At 45.8% G+C, this 17226-nt stretch overlaps 1 protein-coding gene across 1 annotated transcript; it reads right to left on the bottom strand.

Moving 5' to 3' along the window:
* Positions 1–9902: 9902 nt before the first annotated feature.
* On the bottom strand, positions 9903–13994 carry mych (myelocytomatosis oncogene homolog). Its single transcript, XM_043710974.2, has 2 exons — positions 13448–13994; positions 9903–12151 (listed from the first exon to the last, which is right to left on the bottom strand). The coding sequence occupies exons 1-2, from the start codon at positions 13980–13982 to the stop codon at positions 11601–11603; spliced, it is 1086 nt and encodes a 361-aa protein (XP_043566909.2). The 5' UTR covers positions 13983–13994; the 3' UTR covers positions 9903–11600.
* Positions 13995–17226: the final 3232 nt, after the last annotated feature.

Genomic DNA, 17226 nt, shown 5'->3' with positions numbered 1-17226 from the left:
GCAAGTCGTGCCTCACAAACCTTATTGAATTCTTTGAAAAGGTGACGAAGGAGGTTGATGAGGGGAAAGCGGTAGATGTGGTATATATGGATTTTAGTAAGGCGTTTGATAAGGTTCCCCATGGTAGGCTACTGCAGAAAATACGGAGATATGGCATTGAGGGTGAGTTGGAGGTTTGGATTAGAAATTGGCTGGATGGAAGAAGACAGAGGGTAGTAGTTGATGGCAAAGTTTCTTCATGGAGTGCCGTCACTAGCGGTGTTCCGCAAGGATCTGTTTTGGGACCATTGCTGTTTGTCATTTTTATAAATGACCTGGAAGAGGGGTTAGAAGGTTGGGTGAGCAAGTTTGCGGATGATACGAAAGTCGGAGGAGTTGTTGACAGTGAGGAAGCATGTGGCAGGTTACAGCAGGATATAGAGAAGCTGCAGAGCTGGGCAGAAAGGTGGCAGATGGAATTCAATGTAGCTAAGTGCGAGGTGATTCACTTTGGGAAGAATAACAAAAAGATGGGGTACTGGGCTAATGGTCGGATACTTGGTAGTGTGGATGAGCAGAGGGATCTTGGTGTCCATGTACACAGATCTCTGAAAGTTGCCACCCAGGTAAATAGTGCGGTGAGGAAGGCATATGGCGTACTGGCTTTTATTGGTAGAGGAATTGAGTTCCGGAGTCCTGAGGTCATGATGCAGTTGTATAAGACTCTGGTACGGCCGCATCTGGAATATTGTGTGCAGTTTTGGTCGCCATACTATAGGAAGGATGTGGAGGCATTGGAACGGGTGCAGAGGAGGTTTACCAGGATGTTGCCTGGTATGGAAGGAAAATCGTATGAGGAAAGACTGAGGCACTTGGGGCTGTTTTCACTAGAGAAAAGAAGGTTTAGGGGTGACTTGATTGAGGTGTACAAGATGATTAGGGGGTTAGATAGGGTCGACAGTATGAACCTTTTCCCGCGTATTGAGTCGGGTATTACAAGGGGGCATAGCTTTAAATTAAGGGGGGGTAGATATAGGACTGATGTTAGGGGTAGGTTCTTCACTCAGCGAGTCGTTAGTTCATGGAATGCCCTGCCAGTAACAGTGGTGGACTCTCCCTCTTTATGGGCATTTAAGAGGGCATTGGATAGGTATATGGAGGATAGTAGGTTAGTGTAGTTTAGGTGGGCTTGGATCGGCGCAACATCGAGGGCCCAAGGGCCTGTACTGCGCTGTATTCTTCTATGTTCTATGTTCTATCTAACCCAACCAGCTCAATTAGTAATGCTGCTGCCGAGCCACTCTTGGTGGTGAGACATTGAAATCCCCCCACCCAGAGTACATTCTGAGCCCTTGCCATCCTTAGTGTTACCTCCAAGTGTGGTTCAACACGGAGGGGTACTGATTCATCAGCTGAGGGAGGATGAGATGTGGTAATCAGCAGGAGATTTCCTTTCCCATATTTAACCTGAAGCCATGAGACTTCATTGGGTTTGCAAACAATGTTGTGGACTCCCAGGGCAACTCCCTCTCGACTCTATCCCACTGTGCTGATGGGACAGGACATATCCAGGGATGGTGATGGTGGGGTTTGGGACATTATCTGTAAGGTATGATTCCATGAGTATGACTGTCAGGCTGGTGCTTGACTAGTCTGTGAGACAGCTCCCCCAATGTTGGCACTAGCCCCCAGATGTCAGTGCGAAGAGCTGTTTCTGCCGTTGTCTTAGGGTGATGCCCAGTGATCCGTCTGGTTTGTTTCTTTGGTGAGACTTTGTAGCAATTGGTACAACTGAGTGGCTCACTGGGCCATTTCAGAGGGCAATTGTGGCAGATTTTCTTCCTTAAAGAACATTAATGAGCCAAATGGGTTTTTCCCAACAATCGACAATGGTTTCATGGTTATCTGTAGATTCTTAATCCCATATTTTTTTTTGTTGAATTGAAATTCCACCATCTTCTGTGGCAGGATTTGAACCCAGATCCCAGCTGAATTTCTGGATTAACCTGACCTTCCTAACCTGAGATCTTCTTCCCGACCTCTCCGCCCCCACCCCAGTCTGACCTATCACCCTCACCTTGACCTCTTTCCACCTATCACATTTCCGACGCCCCTCTCCCAAGTCCCTCCTCCCTACCTTTTATCTTAGCCTTTCTGGATTAATGGTCAAGTGATATTACCACTGACTGCCCCTGAAATAATTTATATTCTAACCTAAGAGGAAATTAATTCTGCTTTTGGTACTTATTGCCCTAGCTAGAGATCTGTACAGCTTTCCACGTTCACTGAAATAGATGCTGCTTCATAGAGAGAAATTCTCTCTTTGTCAGATTTCCCTGTTGTCCAAAGCTGTTGATGGCTGGTCTTTAATCACTTTTCCAAACATCTGCCTCCGGGATATTGGAGTGATTTGAAACCACAATGTGTGTTTGCCTACAACAGGTATTTTTGTTAACCTGATATGTGAGAGTTTATGTAATCTAATATAGCATAAGAAACCAAGTGTGATGATAGGTATGATGGTATTGAAGATTCCAAAAACATTTATTGTAGTTAATTATATTTATAACATTATATTCCTCAGGTACCTAAATGCCTGCACTAACATTAAACTATGAGTTTATAAAAGAGGATGACTGTAACATGCCATGCTTTAAGTGCTCTGGGATCACAAGAATGATACAGTGATAACATCACAATGTGTACACAGTGAGACTTAACCCCAATTGGAGAGAGGGAGCAAGACTGGAATACAGGTAGAGGAAGAGAGGGTAAGAGGGTGAATAAGTGAGACTGGGAGAGTGGGATTCAAAGAGAGGAAGAAGGAGAGACAGGGAAATGGGAGAAAATGAGGTAGAAATGGTAGGAAGGACTGGGCCAGGGAGAAAGGGTGAAGTGGGATTGAATGAGGCAGGGATAATGGGAAGGAAAAGAAAGAGAGGGGCTAGAGGATGACATTGGATGTGAGAAGGAGGAGAGGGTAAGAGGAATCAACAGATGACAAGGGAGATGGGGAAGAGGGACAGAGAAGCAGGAAGTGGGGAATAATGGGAGACAGAGAGTGGATGATATACAGGAAGAGGGGAATGCAGGAAACAGGGAGATGGGAAGAGGGACAGAGAGAGAGAGAGAGAGAGACAGGGAGTGGGGAATAATGGGAGAGAGACAGTGGAGGATATACAAGAAGAGGGGAATGAGGGATACAGCGAGAGGAGAAAGAGGAGCAGTCCCTTGGTGATTGAGAAAATCAGAGCATAGACAGCTGATTGGATGGTTTCGATCGTGATGTCTATGATTGAGGGTGGAGAGATGAGTGGGAAAGGATTTGAGAACACAGATGATGTTCACGGAAAAGGACATCCCTGGATGATCCTGTCGAAATAGACAGTGTGTTTGGGTCAATGAGTTTGCTCTGGAATATATGCTTCTGGGCATAGGCAGGAGTCAGAGTGTGGATCCTTTGTTTTCAGGATTTCTCAGATTGTTCCTTGGGAACTTGACTCAGTTTGAGCTGAGACAAGGTGTTTCTAAATAGACTGGAGGCCTGTGTTCCGAAGCAGAGAGTTATTTTTTGGAGCTCTCTGGGAGGTAATGACATGCCCCAGGTTCCTGAGGGACATGTGAAATGGGGAAGCTCACAGTTTCACAGCACATATGCAAATGATGGACGAGTGGAAATGGCAGTTCTTTTAGGTGGGGCTTATATTTTAAACAAGGGGATTCCTGTAGTGGTTTGAAGTGTCTATATCGTTTTTTTTCTAGTTGTATTGTTATCAGCAGTAAAGCAACAGGCAGTCAGCAGGTGTCCAGAACAATGCTCCCTGCTCTATCAACACCACTCAAACTTTCCCAGCAGACACTGTAGGGAGCTGTCACTAGCTGCTCGTGTAATAGTAATGTCACAAGGTGACTAATTCACAACCTAGGTTCAAATCCTATGAGAGCAGATGTGAAATTGTAAATCCAATTTAAAAAAGCTAGTCTCATGGGACTGCTGTTATTTAAACCCATTTGGTTCACTAATGTTCTTCAGGGGAGGAAACCTGCTGTCCTCACCTGATCTGGCCTATATGTAAGTCTGGACCCACCACAAAGTGGATGATACTCAGCTGCCTGACACTCATGTACTGTGAGCTAGTAAAAGGTCAGTAACTCAGTTTATCAGATGTCATGTGACTATCAGGATGCTGGAAAATGGGCTCTGGTCATCTCTCATCTGGTGACTTCTGCAAAGATCATATCTTTTGGGCTGTGGATTAAATGTGGAGTTTACTGCTTTAAATCAAGGAGATGATGGAATTTAAACATGTTTATTGGAGGACACTGTTCAGTGAACAGTGTTTCTTCAGAGCGTTGAGTTCCAGGGAGGGATTAGATTAGATTCCCTACAGTATGGAGCCCCAACAATCAGTCCTGGTCCACCCATGTCGGTGGTTAAGAAAGCAAACAATGTTTCTACTTCCTCAGGCTAAGGAAATACTCTTGGCCATTTTTATAGATTCTCTCTCTCTCTCTCTCTCTCTTCTCCCCCCCCCCCCCTGCTGAGCAAATCCATGCTGCAGGTAAAATAAACACCATCAGCGATGTTGGAAGGACAGATTTTCAATCAGTGAGTGAAACACTGACCATTGGTGTGCAATACACTTTGTGTCAAACATCAAAGAATCAAAAAGAAGCAAAAAAAACCTCTGATTTTTTTTCCAAACTGGAGCTATTGAATTGGGTCTCACAGATCTTTTGCCTTTATCCCACTCTGTCTTCTCTGCCTTTACGAAGGAAGGAATTTTAGAAGCAGTACTAGTTAAGGTAAAGAGCTATAAGTTACCAATTAACAGAGAAACATCGAAAATAGGAGGAGGCCCTTCAGCCCATTAGGCCTGCTCCTCTATACAATATGATTACGGCTGAGCTTCCAATTCAGTCCTGTTCCCACTTTTGCCCTATTCCCTTTGATCCCTTTATCCCGAAGGACTACATCTATCTCCATCTGGAAAACATTCAATGTTTTGGCCTCAACCACTTTCTGTCTCAGAGAATCCCACAGGCTCCCCACTCTCTCTCTCAGTCCTCAATGACCTACTTAAATTGAGATGATTAGATTAGTTACAGTGTGGAAACAGGCCCTTCGGCCCAACAAGTCCACACCGACCCGCCAAAGCGCAACCCACCCATTCCCCTACATTTACTCCTTCACCTAACACTACGGGCAATTTAGCATGGCCCATTCACCTGACCTCCACATCTTTGGATTGTGGGAGGAAACCGGAGCACCCGGAGGAAACCCACGCAGACACGGGGAGAACGTGCAAACTCCACACAGTCAGTCACCTGAGGCGGGAATTGAACCCGGGTCTCTGGGCGCTGTCATATTTCCCTTTTGCTGTTAAAAGTTTAAAAACAATTTGTTGCAATAAAAGGTTGCTTTGTTTTTTTGTGGGCCAGCACCAGGGGTGTGTACAAAGTCAGATTCAGTGGAAATAGCTTACTGATGGGCTTGTGGAATTGAAATGACATTGCAGTACTCCTTGAGTACTGACCTACCAACAGTGCCCACTCCCTCAGCACTGACCTTCCAACAGTTCCCACTCCCTCAGCACTGCCCTGCTCTCAGTGCGGCACTCCCTTAGCACTGACCCTCCGACAGTGCAGCACTCCCTCAGCACTGACCCTCCGACAGTGCCCACTCCCTCAGCACTGACCCTACAACAGTGCCCACTCCTTCAACACTGCCCCGTCGACAGGGTGGCATTCCCGCAGCACTGACCCTCTGACAGTTCCCACACCCTGAGTACCGACCCTCCGACAGTGCCCACTCCCTCAGCATTGACCCTCCGACAGTGTAGTGCTCCCTGAGTACTGACCCTCTGACAGTGCAGCACTCCCTCAGCACTGCCCCAACAGTGTGGCACTCCCTCAGCACTGACCTTCCAACAGTGCCCACTCCCTCAGCACTGACCCTCCGACAGTGCGGCACTCCATCAGCACTGACCCTCTGATGGCACAGCGTACTTTCGGTAATGGTCGTTAGTGCTGGGTTTTTGTTGTATAGTTTTGTGGGTGAATTTGAAACCCATGATCTTTGATCTTGAGGTAAATGTGCTCATCACCCTTTCACAGCTCAATGGGCAGTCTGACTGAGAGTTCCTCAGGGTTAGATTATCGAGTTGGTTTAACGCAATCTTACTCCCAGTCTGCAGGCCTGGTAATCGCACTGCGACTGTGGTACAGCAACATTGTCCAAACATGAATCAGTTAGGCATAAAATATCGATTTTTCCTCAATTACTGAACACCCCCCCACCTTCCTGATTATCCTTACTCACTCATATCTTCAGTGATTAATATGAGTCTTTTGCACACTGCTGGTGACTGAATACATTTCTGTGGAGTTATAGTATCTACTAGATTAACAGCAGTGACTAATTACATTCCTGTGTCAATGACTCAACTCTTTTTTTCTAACATTGCAACACTGTTTAGATTTTTATCATTCATACCTTTGCTCCATTTGAGTTTGAATTTCTTCTCTCTTCATTCTCACTGTCTGAGCTCACTCAGAGAACCGTGTCCAGAGTTTTGAAAGCTCTGATGACAACGATGAATTGTAATCTAATGTTGTTATTCCCCGCAAAATGACATTATGCCCCTGGCAGGTCTCCAGAATGGACAAAGCAGTGGCTCAGATATAGGGCTCATGGCTGTGTAGGTCGGAGGTCTGTTGGTTCAATTCCTGCTGCAGTGATGGGATCCCTGCACTCCACTCAGAATGAAAGGAACCATCCAGGCCCCCCAAGCCTGCTCAGACCTTCAATACAGCCATCTTTCACTTACTGTCACTGTCTCCTCTCCACATGCATGGAGTCTCAATCAATTTACTGATGGAGCATTTCAAAGATTCACAACTCTGTCCTAAATAAACCCTCTTATCAGACTGTATCCTAGATGGCCCACTGTTTGGGGGAAAACAAGGTTACTATCCTGGGGAGTGCTGCACTGTCAGGACAGCATTGTTCCCATGGGATTGATATTTTCTACAAGATTACCCTTCAGGATGCTTCATTGACACCACTGGGGCCGACCAAGTCATAATCTTGCTCAAAGGCTACAAATCCTGAGAGTAACTCACCTCCTGACTCCCCAAAGTCTGCCCACCATCTCCAAGGCACAAGTCAAGAGTGTGATGGAATACTCCCCACTTGCCTGGATGGGGGCAGCTCCAACAACACTCAAGGTGGTCAACACCATCCAGGACAAAGCAGCCCGCTTGATTGGCACCACATCTACAAGCATCCCCTCCCTCCATCACCGACGCTCAGTAACACAGAAAATAGGAGCAGAGATAGACCCTTCGAGCCTACCCCACCATTCAACATGCTCACGGCTGATCATACAATCTCAGTATCCCATCCCCTCCCTCACCCCATACCCTTCAATCCCTTTAGCCACAATGTCCAAGTCTAACTCTGTCTTGAACATATCTAATGAGCTGGCCCCAACAGCTTCCTGAGGGAGGGAATTCCACAGGTTCACAGCTCTGAGTGATGAAATTCTTCATAATCTCAGTCCTGAATGGTTTACGCCTTATTCTTAGACTGTGACTCCTAGTTCTGGACTTCCCCAACATCAGGAACATTCTTCCCACATCTAGCCTGAGCAGTCCCATCAGGATTTTATGTTTCTGTAAGATTCCCCTCACTGCCTGCTGCACCTGCATGCCAACCTTCAGCCACTGTTCCACCAGGACACTCAGGTCTCATTGCATCTCATCTTTTCCTAACTGCCACCAATCAGTTAATAATCTACCTTCCGGTTTTTGTGACCCAAGCGGATAACCTCACATTTATCCACATCATCTTGCATTTACCAAGTATTTGCCCACTCTGCCAGTCTGTCCAAGTTAACCCTGCAGCCTCTTAGCATCCTCCTCACAGGACACGCTGCCACCCAGCTTAGTGTCATCTGTAAAGTTGGAGATATAGCATTCAATTCCTTCGTCCAAATCGTTAAGTACTAGCAGTATACTATCTATAAAGGTGCACTACTGAAACTCAAAGATCCTCAGCATCTTCCAAACCCACAACCACTTCCATCAAGAAGGATAAGGGCAGCAGATACATGGGAACACTCCCACTTGCAAGTTCCTCTCCAAATTACTCACCATCCTGACTTGGAAATATGGTGCTGTTCTTTCACTGTCACTGGGTCAAATCCAGAACTCCCTCACCAAGGACATTGCGGGTCTATTTACAGCACGTGGGCTGCAGTGGTGCAGGAAGGCAGCTTACCACCACCTTCTCAAGGGCAACTAGGGACGAGCAATAGTGGTCCACATCCCAAGAACGAATGACAAGCAGAGTGAGATTATAGGTGGATTTTGCTGCTTCCAGTGCAAGCAGCAAATAATTCAGGAAAAGAGCAACCTAAGGAGTGGAACTGATAAGGCGTGAACCACTGCCCCTAGGGGCATTGATGTGTAATGCAGTGCAACCACACTGACTGACCAGCAGCACTCAGGTGCCCAGGCCTGGCGATGACATCAGACTGATGGACACTTGATGCCAGGAGCGGGTCCCTGCCTTTTCTTCAGCCACAGGAGAACACCGACCCACAGACATCAGCCACAGGAGAACACCGACCCACAGACATCAGCCAGTGTCGATGGTCTAATGGGAATGGTGCCCAGAAATTCCAGCTACTCATTAACTTTGGTGGTGTCACAGCCCACTTGTGGATCTATGTCCTGCCAATATGCTGAGCCACAGATGAAACAGTGAAGGCATTAGATATGCTTTCCTTTATCGGTCAGTGGACGGAGTGTAAGAATTGGGAGGTTATGCTGCAGCTGTACAGGACATTGGTTCATTGGTTAGGCCACTGTTGGAATATTGCGTGCAGTTCTGGTCTCCTTCCTATCGGGAGGATGTTGTGAAACTTGAAAGGGTTCAGAAAAGATTTACAAGGATGTTGCCAGGGTTGGAGGGCTTGAGCTACAGAGAGAGGCTGAACAGGCTGGGGCTGTTTCCCCTGGAGCATCAGAGGCTGAGGGGTGACCTTAGAGGTTTACAAAATTATGAGGGGCACGGATAGGGTAAATAGACAAAGTCTTTTCCCAGCGATGGGGGAAGTACAAAACTCAAGGGCATAGGTTTTGGTGAGAGGGGTAAGTTTTAAAAGGGACCCAAGGGGTACATTTTTCACACAGAGGGTGGTGAGTGTATGGAATGAGCTGCCAAAGAAAGTGGTGGAGGCTGGTACAATTACAACATTTCAAATGCATCTGGATGGGTATATAAATAGGAAGGGTTTAGAGGGATATGGGCAAATGCTGGAAATGGGACTAGATTTATTTTGGATATCTAGATGGCATGGATGGGTTGGACCGAAGGGTCAGTTTCCGTGCTGCATATTTCTGAGACTCTTACAAGTCTGCACTCTGTTGGATGCAAAATGTCTTTTTATTCTACTCAATGACCAGGTCAGTATGGGTATTGTAAGAATTACCACTAACAGTCTGCCTGGGCATTTACCTCACTGTTCAAGGGAGCTGCCTGTTCACAAGCTTGCTGCTGCATTGCATTATCATTACAACAATACTTTGGCTGTAACAGCACCCCCAAAGGGACTTGTAAAAAATCAACATCCTTTCCTTTTGAGGCTCTTTAACCTCCCAGTTACAGACTCTTGATAAAATTTCAGGACAGAATGACAGGAATTAATGTCAGCACCACAGTCAAGAATGTGGTGCTGGAAAAGCACAGCAGGTCAGGCAGCATCTGAGGAACAGGAGAATCAACGTTTCAGACTGAAGCCCTTCGTCAGGAACCTGCCCAAAACCCTATGCTTTTCCAGCACCACACAACTCTAATCTCCAGCATCTGCAGTCCTCACTTTCGCCTAGGAATTAAACACAGTCTCATTCTCAAGTTTGGTTTTAAAATTTTATTTAATCATTAAAATTTTATTTTGCTAACATGGCTAAAGGCTGACAGAAAGTGCTTTGTCAAAACAAACAAACAAACAGTGAACATTCATTATCCAAAGAAATTTGATTTGGACAAAAAAAAACTGACAATGATGCAAAGCAATAACTTAATATAAAGGCAAACAAAACTTGGCTTGCTGATTGTGGACACCAACAATCCACATCAAAATATAATACAACTCAAAATGGACAGGATTTAACATAACAGGACAGTGCATTCTCTTAAAATAAATTATAGGATTAGCAGCGAAACATTATGTAATTAAACAGTAAATATAACGATAGAGTTTAATCCGAGATATAGTCATGACTGCAACTGCAAGCACATAGCGACTGGTTAAGCAAGGGCTGAAATGTCTAGGGATTGTGACTTTCAGAAAGCTGCCACTTGACTCTGGGTGCCAACTCTTGCTGGCTGGGGGCCTGTGAATGAGAATAAAGGCAGGATCACAGAAACCTCATCCTTGCCTCACCACAGGGAGTGCCAGCTCCAGCTGATCTAACACAGAGACGGTCGATCCCAACCACTCCCACAGAACCTGAACTTTCAGGAGCGGGAACCACACATCCCACAAGGAATGTGAACCACGTTCCAACATGTTCCACGCTATGTTCAGAGTCGGCACTTTTACAAAAAAAGGAAAGGGGTGGGGTGGGAGGTGGAGGAGGACAGGAGCAGAGTAAGATGCAGCATCCATCACTGACCCAATACAACGGTTTCCAAACATTTACAAAAATCAGCACAAAAGACATTTAACAGTCAGGCATGACCTGCCCATTATATATACACACACATACACTTATAAAAAATGCTAATAAAGATACTTTATGAGGAGTATGGATCCCATTGAAATCTTATCCTCTAGAAGCAGGTTCTGATTGGAAGACTTAAAACCGAAGTGAAATGAGGTTTAAACCAAAAAGAAATCACTGTATTGCTTTGAAATATGTGATCGCGTGTGCACAGTGATAGGTAGCAGCTGAGGCCAAAGAACATTGTCGCTGAGTTGAGAGGGTTGTGCAGATGATCCTCTGAGCTAGTGCGGACAGAGCAGGGAGGGAGCAGGACACACATCCATCATTACAGACCCTGCACCACACCTTGGGGAGAGATCCGGTCCCTATTCTGTATTCTCATTTGGACAGGGCAATGGCGGAGCTTCTAAACACAGATGGACCTGTGGATCTCAGACAGCTCACTCAAGGTCTGTTCCTATTGGTCACTTGATTCCTGTATGAATATTAAGTGCCTGTCTGTCAGCGTCAGCAGCTGGGAATGAGGGGGAGGGGCCTGTGCCTGAAACAGCTACAGGCTGGTCCCAAGGCTACGATCAGTGCCCAAAGCAGCCTCTTCAAATACAGACAACCAAGCAATTTCAGACACATTACGCATTCAAATTGGAATATTGAAACTCCAGACTTACTTTCAAAAACATATGACATGAAATTGCAGAAAAAGAATTGTCACAGCACCGTGTACAGGTTTATGTTTGTTCATGAGGAAACCATTCGACCTTATCCCTCTTCATTTCATTGTTGATATATAAACCACAAGCATTCACTTAGAAACACTGCGAAATGATGCTGCCTCTCCCTCAGTCTCCTGGAGAATGAGGCAGTTCCACCTGAATTGACCAACGCTATTTGGAAATCCTCTGCATCTGGTCAACCTTCCGTCTCAGCTGCTGCTGCTTCTTCTTAAGTTTCTCTCTCTCGGTGCTCAGTTTCAGATGCTCTGCCTTCAGTTTGATGACATACTCTGTTGCCTTCCTCAGAATGACCACTTTAGAGGCTTTGTCATTCTTGGAAAGTTCTGGCACCTCATCTCGAAGAGCCAACAGACAATGCTTCAGCTCATTTCTCCTTTGTCTCTCCAAGACATTGTGCGTTCTCCGTCTCTCCTCATCCTCTGCATCTGGGGACTGGAAGCTAAAGGCTGAAGACCTGTTGGGAGTGGAGTACTTGGCTGTGTGCAGACAGTTGTCTGTTTTAGCTCGTTTGGGTGCTGGCAGGTCCCTGGAGAGCAGGGGTGATGGTGCTGCATAGTTATGCTGCTGTTGAATTTCGAGATTGCACCGCTTGATGCTGGCCAATGTCTGTGACCGGGTTCCGGGTCTCGGCATTTCCTGTTGGAGAGCGCTCCTCTCAGCCAACCTTTGCTTCTCAATGGTTACGACATCAATCTCTTCCTCTGTAAACACATGGCAGCTTTAATATTCAGGCTTTTGACAGAGAATGAAAACAAAAAAATAACCTTCAGCCAATACAGTAGAAGCTAGAACAGGACGGGGTCACCCAGTCCCTGAACCATTCAATGAGATCACCGCTGGTCTCAGTTTCCACACGTACTTTCCCAACCCTTACTGCTCGACAACCACCCACTGATATTGGTCAAACTTGGGGAAGGATAGTGAAGGCCATCTTGTGTGCTTACAGATTATTTCTCTCCAACCTCAAGGAGGAAATGTTGAATCTTTGATAATTCAAAAGTAAATTCAGAATGAAGCCCATGTTCATTATTCTGTTTTTAGCCACCACCAATGGAAATGCTTGGTTTCCAATAATTGTGGTGTTGTGGAGAATTTGGAAAACCACAGAAACCAAGCCATGATCTCACTGATTGGTAGAGTAGGATTGAGGGCCCAAATGGCCTCCTCTGGTCTCTTTTCCTCCTGCCAGCTCCAGATACTCAAGGGTTAATGCTCCCAAGACAGCCTGAGCTGCTCGGCTGGTCCACACTCTCCTTCCTTTGCTAATCAGCAACTCCACCCCCCACCCCGATAAAAGGTTTCACCTTCCCAGTTACACCGCTCCTCCCGCTGCCAAAGCAGAGAGTACCTCCCATTCCCTTCCTTCAACATTTCCCCCAACAGCAATAAATTCCTGAGAACAAGACTCTGCCACATTGTCATCCACTGAACTGCTGACACCATTCTGTGGGGAGAAAAGGGTATGATTCTTCAAATACATGCCCCCTTCCCTCCTCTCCCCATTTCCCAATGGATATCCCTCATGGATTGGCAGGAGATACCTGCTGGGATTGCACTCTCATGGAAGTTGCTTATTGACCAGACCACTCAAACAGTTAGTGGAGAAACTCCCAGGAGGGGTACATTAGGTGGAAGCCAAACTCAGGGAAATCAAGTTATAATGGTGAAGCACCACCCACTCTGCCCCAGACTGCCCCTCTCCAGCACGATTTACAGCTAAAGACATCACCAACAAATCCAAGCCTGTTCCCACCCACTCAAAACAGCAGAGAGTAAATCAGACACAGGATCCTACTGCTTGCCTGGACACTGCTGTCAGTTGTAGGTCTCCTCACTGACCCAGGAAACCAAACTGAATCTGTGTTCACACCCACATTTACTCACAAGGAAAGCCTTTCATCTTAGATGGTCCATGGCTGGCTGCAGAAGCCACTCATAGGACTGACAATAGGAACTTAGATAAAATTACTGAGACCATTCACTCACTAAGTCTGTACCTGAGTCAGTGCAGTGTGAGAAAACACTGCCTGTGGACAAAGAACTTTCATCATCTGAGTTTAGGTCGTCCTGGTTCTGCTGAGGCCTCTCCAGGAAGGGGCTAATTGCCTCAAAATCGGAACTACAGAGATCCTGGAAGAAATGTGACTCGATCTCTGACATCAAGGGGCTCATTGCAGGGAATGTGTCCAACTTATCACCAACTTTGTCCAGTTCGGTGCTGGCCAGTAAATTACTGCACATGCAATCTTGCTCCATCTTCAGTGAAGCTTCAAGGTCACAAATTAAACTCTGGTTGATGAATGTCTCATCATCCAATAGGAATTCTGACATTAATTCCAACTGGTCTGACTTGGAAGGGATTAAAGAGGAGAGGGAGTCGCAGATATTCGTCTTGGGAAGGGGGGATTGGGGTGATGCAGGCAACATCTCCACGGTCTTCAGAAATTCCTCACAAGTCTGATAAAAATCTTCCTCTTCCAGGAGTGATGAGAAGATTTGAAAATCACAGCTGATACTTCCGCTCTGAGGCATTGTGAGAAGACACTGCAAGATAAACAACACAACATTAACCCAAACTTTACAGGTAAACAATCACAGAACAGTACAAGTCTGTCATTGGGATGGATAACGGGGAGTCACAGGATGCTTAAGGGGCTTAGGTTTAGGGTGAGAGGGGAAAGATATAAAAGGGACCTAAGGGGCAACTTTTTCACGCAGAGGGTGAAATGGAATGGAAGGAGCCGACAGGGGATGTCATGGAGGTTGGTACAATTGCAACATTTAAGAGGCATTTGGATGGGTATATGAATAGGAAGGGTTTGGAGGGATATGGGCCGGGTGCTGACAAGTGGGACTAGATTGGGTTGGGATATCTGGTCAGTGTGGACGGGTTGGACCGATGGGTCTGTTTCCGTGCTGTACATCTCTATGACTCCAGGGCAATGACCCTGATGCTGGGGGAACATTAACTCCTGCTCCTCAGTACAACACCAGGCAGGTGATTCCAGACTGTGTGAGATGCTTCATATAATACCAAACCTGAGGCTGGCAATAGCTCAGCGCTCTGTGAATTATGAATATACAGGCTACACTGGAGCCAACCAGCTGCTCCTTCAGCCCCGCATCACAGTACACACTCCTCAGGCAATGACATGCTAACAACATCCCTCAGTAATGCAGCTGGAATACCACATCATCCTTCCTTAAGGTAGGACATAACGTACTGGAGCTGGTTCAGAGGTGGTTTCGGGATTGGTGCCTGGGGTGAGTGGGTTGTCTGATGAGGAAAGGTTAGACAGACTGGGCTTGTTGCCCAAGTGATGAGTTTCAAAGACTGAGGGGAGACTGGATTGAAATGTCGAAGATCCTGAATGGCCCTAACAAGGTGGATGTGGGAAGGAGGTTTCCTCTTGGGGAGTCAGTCCAAAACCAGGGGGTGCTGCTTTAAAATTGCAGTCACCCTTTTCAGGACAGAGATGAGAGACTTTCTTTTCCCTCTCAGGGTTGTCACTTGGGACCAGTGCCTCAGAAGGTGCAGCAGGCAGTGTCACAGAATATTTTTTAAATGGGGGTGGATAGATTCTTATTCAGCGGGGAACAGGGAGTGTTGGACACAGAGGGAAAAGAGATTGGGAATTGAACTGGGATTTGAAACACAACTAAAACAGCCATGACCTTATTTGTTAATGAACAGGTTCAAGGGGCTGAATGGCCTCACTCTGGATCTGATCGCACGGTATTCTTACAAATCTGAGTGACTATGTCCCTGTACAATGCCCCATCCTCCAATATCCACTACTTCCTGCTGGAAAGAAAGGACATTCCATTTCTGTGCAGGGCCAGTTCTACACTCGGCCGCATCACTAAAAACATAGGAGACCGTTCAGCCCCTCAAGTCTGTAAATAGAAAGATGACAAATTCTCTGCTGGAAATGCTGCAACCATTCCAATAAAGCAGAGAGTACACGTTCAGAGTTACCTTCACCAGGGATGCCTCATCGCAAACTGCTCTGTTTAGTCAGAGCCCTTTTCAGGTGCAGTCCCCCAAACTCCAGGGAGGCATTGAAGAGACAACCTGTAGCTGCCTCTCTGATTCTCAAAACTCTGCCATTCTCAAGCTGTACTGTGGAGCTGGACAGAGGAGGATTACCCCGAGAGATGCCAATTACCTTTAACAAAATGTCTTCAGTCAACTATCCCTTGATATGCTGTGAGTTTCTAATCACCATCCAAGTGCAACCTTACTTTATATCAATTCTCAGTTTTTCACTCATTTAAATACTTGGCAACTTTTAGAAAGAGGGATTTTTACTTGCGACTACAAGCCCTGCCTTAGTTGTGTTGCGTCATGTAACACTGACGTCACATTCCATCACTGGTACCATGTTCTCTATTGTAGACACCCCCAAAACTTTCCAGATCAATTTAAACCCCTTTCCATATAACATCACAATGATATTGAAAATTCAGTGATTTACAAAACCCAAGTATTTTTGTATAAGTTGCAGAAAATTATGTAACTTTAATTGCAAATCTTCAGTAGTGAGCACAGGCTGAGCACACACTGATGTGATACAGAGACAACATCCATGTCGAGACTTTCATCAATTGAACAACCGAAAACAAAGCAGACTGTGTATGTATGTGTCTACATGTGAGGGTGTGTGTGTGTCTGTCTATCTGTGTTGTGTGTGTGTGCGCGTGTATATGTCTGCCTATCCATGTGTGAGGATGTGTGTCTGTATGCCTATCCGTGTATGAAAGGGGTGTGTGTGTGTGTGTGTGTGTGTGTGTGTGTGTGTGTGTGTGTGTGTGAGAGAGAGAGAGAGAGAGAGAGAGAGAGAGAGAATGTGTATGTGTGTCTATCTGCATATGTGTGAGTGACAGGGTGTGTGTGTCTGTCTGTGAGAGAGTAGGTGTCCATGTGTGTATGCCTGTCTGTGTGAGACCGTGTGGGTCTGTGTGAGAGAGTGGGTGTGCGTCTGTCTGAGAGAGGGAGAGGTCTAAGAGAAAGAGTGGGAGTGTATGTGCATGTGTCTGTCTGTGATGGTGTGGGTCTGTGTGCATTCAAGTGTGTGTGTGTACACCTGTCTGTGTGAGAGAAATTAGGAGGTCTCAGAGAGAGTGGCTACATGGTGGGACACAAACATTCACTCGCTGAGTATTCCCCAGATCTTTACTGTTTGAAGTTTCTATCTGTCCCATGGCCAAGGGATGGATTGAGGAACATACACACTGACCTATTCATCACTAACTATGTTGTCCGACATAGACAGGAAAAGACAGAATTTCTGTTGTGTATCTCTCTCTCTCTCCCCCTCGCTCATATCTCTGTTGTCAATACTCAATCCTGCACATCTGGGACAGGTGAGTTTAACAAGGAAGAAAATCCACAAAGAGATCTCAGATAAAAAAAAAAATCACACAACTTTGTCCACCCCAGTCCAACACCAGCATCTCCAAATCAGATAAAAGAGATATTCAAAATCTTTGAACGACCTTTATTAGTAAAAAGGCAGTTTTTATTTCAGTCTAGCAGAAGTGGAGACTAATCCTCGCTTCTCACTGACCAACCCTGAGGAAAATTGCCAAATTCTTCCCTTATCTAAAGTATTTGCAGCATTCTGACAAGCAAAGGTTAATGTTTTGAACATATATAATAAATAGATAGATAGGTCAGCAGGACAAATTAACCCTTTGGATTCTAATTATTCCTAAATTGTACATTATTAAAATAAGCCTTTAAAACCATCCCTTGTTTGTGTCTGTAAGGATT

The sequence above is a fragment of the Chiloscyllium plagiosum genome, unplaced genomic scaffold (assembly GCF_037043375.1).
Source record: "Chiloscyllium plagiosum isolate Xiang-an unplaced genomic scaffold, Cpla_swu_hap1 HiC_scaffold_15, whole genome shotgun sequence".
NCBI classification, from domain to species: domain Eukaryota; kingdom Metazoa; phylum Chordata; class Chondrichthyes; order Orectolobiformes; family Hemiscylliidae; genus Chiloscyllium; species Chiloscyllium plagiosum.
Note: the sequence above shows the minus strand (reverse complement) of the source record. Positions and strands in the feature narration are given on the sequence as shown.